This window comes from Trichinella spiralis (genome assembly GCF_000181795.1).
Source record: "Trichinella spiralis strain ISS 195 chromosome Unknown Scfld8, whole genome shotgun sequence".
Lineage (NCBI taxonomy): Eukaryota > Metazoa > Nematoda > Enoplea > Trichinellida > Trichinellidae > Trichinella > Trichinella spiralis.
Window position 1 is genome coordinate 57,989 of NW_003526947.1, and position 899 is coordinate 58,887.

Below are 899 nucleotides of genomic sequence, written 5' to 3' on the forward strand. Positions count from 1 at the left end.
TAATTTTATTACCATTGGTCAAGTCTTGGGTGTATATTTTGAAGAACATGAGATATATGCATATGTGAATATGAGATATGTGTATAAGAATTTAAAAACATGCCTTGCAGTTTTCGAATATGGCTTAAAATCAGTGACCATATTAGTCTATAACATAAATGATTCTTCAGTTTTACATTTCCTTCTTCACATAATAAATTGGCTTTTGTAATTTTATTTTTTTCACATCTATGCTAATCAGCAGATTGCTTTGCACAAATACATTTCCGCTTTTTGCTACAAGCGCTTCTGTATGAGGCAAATATATAGAATACAGCTCAATGTTACAAGAACAACAGCCAAAAATCAATAACAATCAACAGCAACCAATAATCAACAACAAACAAATCTGAACTGCATTATAATATATAAAATGGAAAAAGGTGAAACTATACAATTATAATAAATAAAATATAGAACAATAATGAATAGTGAGTGCAAAGGAACTATAATCGTACAGGTATAGGAGAACAATAAGCTGTAGCTCTTAAAAAATGTTTTATATTAATTTTATTACGTTGTATTCTACTCGTAAGCCTAGCTACACGTCACTCCTGGAAACCGTAAGCTGCGCTACTTCTCACGAAGCCCGTTTCACGCGTATAGTCATCGTCCATTTGCTGCACTACCGACTCGGTTTTACCCTGTTCATCAATGATCAGTCGTAGAAACTAACAGAATTACAAGTGGTGCTTTTGTGCTCTTTTGTTCATGCGGCTGTGATAGTCTTCCAGATGATTAGCCAATGCCTATGTGGAACCAAATGTCATTCACAGTTTTTACTTTTTTCTTATTTCCCGATTATCCATATTATCTTAACGTTAAACAACTCTTGGTACCAGGATGGGGCAATCTTAAAA

The 899-nt window shown here is 33.4% G+C and overlaps 1 protein-coding gene across 1 annotated transcript; it reads right to left on the reverse strand.

Moving 5' to 3' along the window:
* Positions 1–587: 587 nt before the first annotated feature.
* On the reverse strand, positions 588–710 carry Tsp_11698a (protein argonaute; the record flags this gene model as incomplete). Its single annotated transcript, XM_003372659.1, has 1 exon — positions 588–710. A coding segment is annotated over one exon (123 nt), but the record flags the coding sequence as incomplete, so codon positions are not given.
* Positions 711–899: the final 189 nt, after the last annotated feature.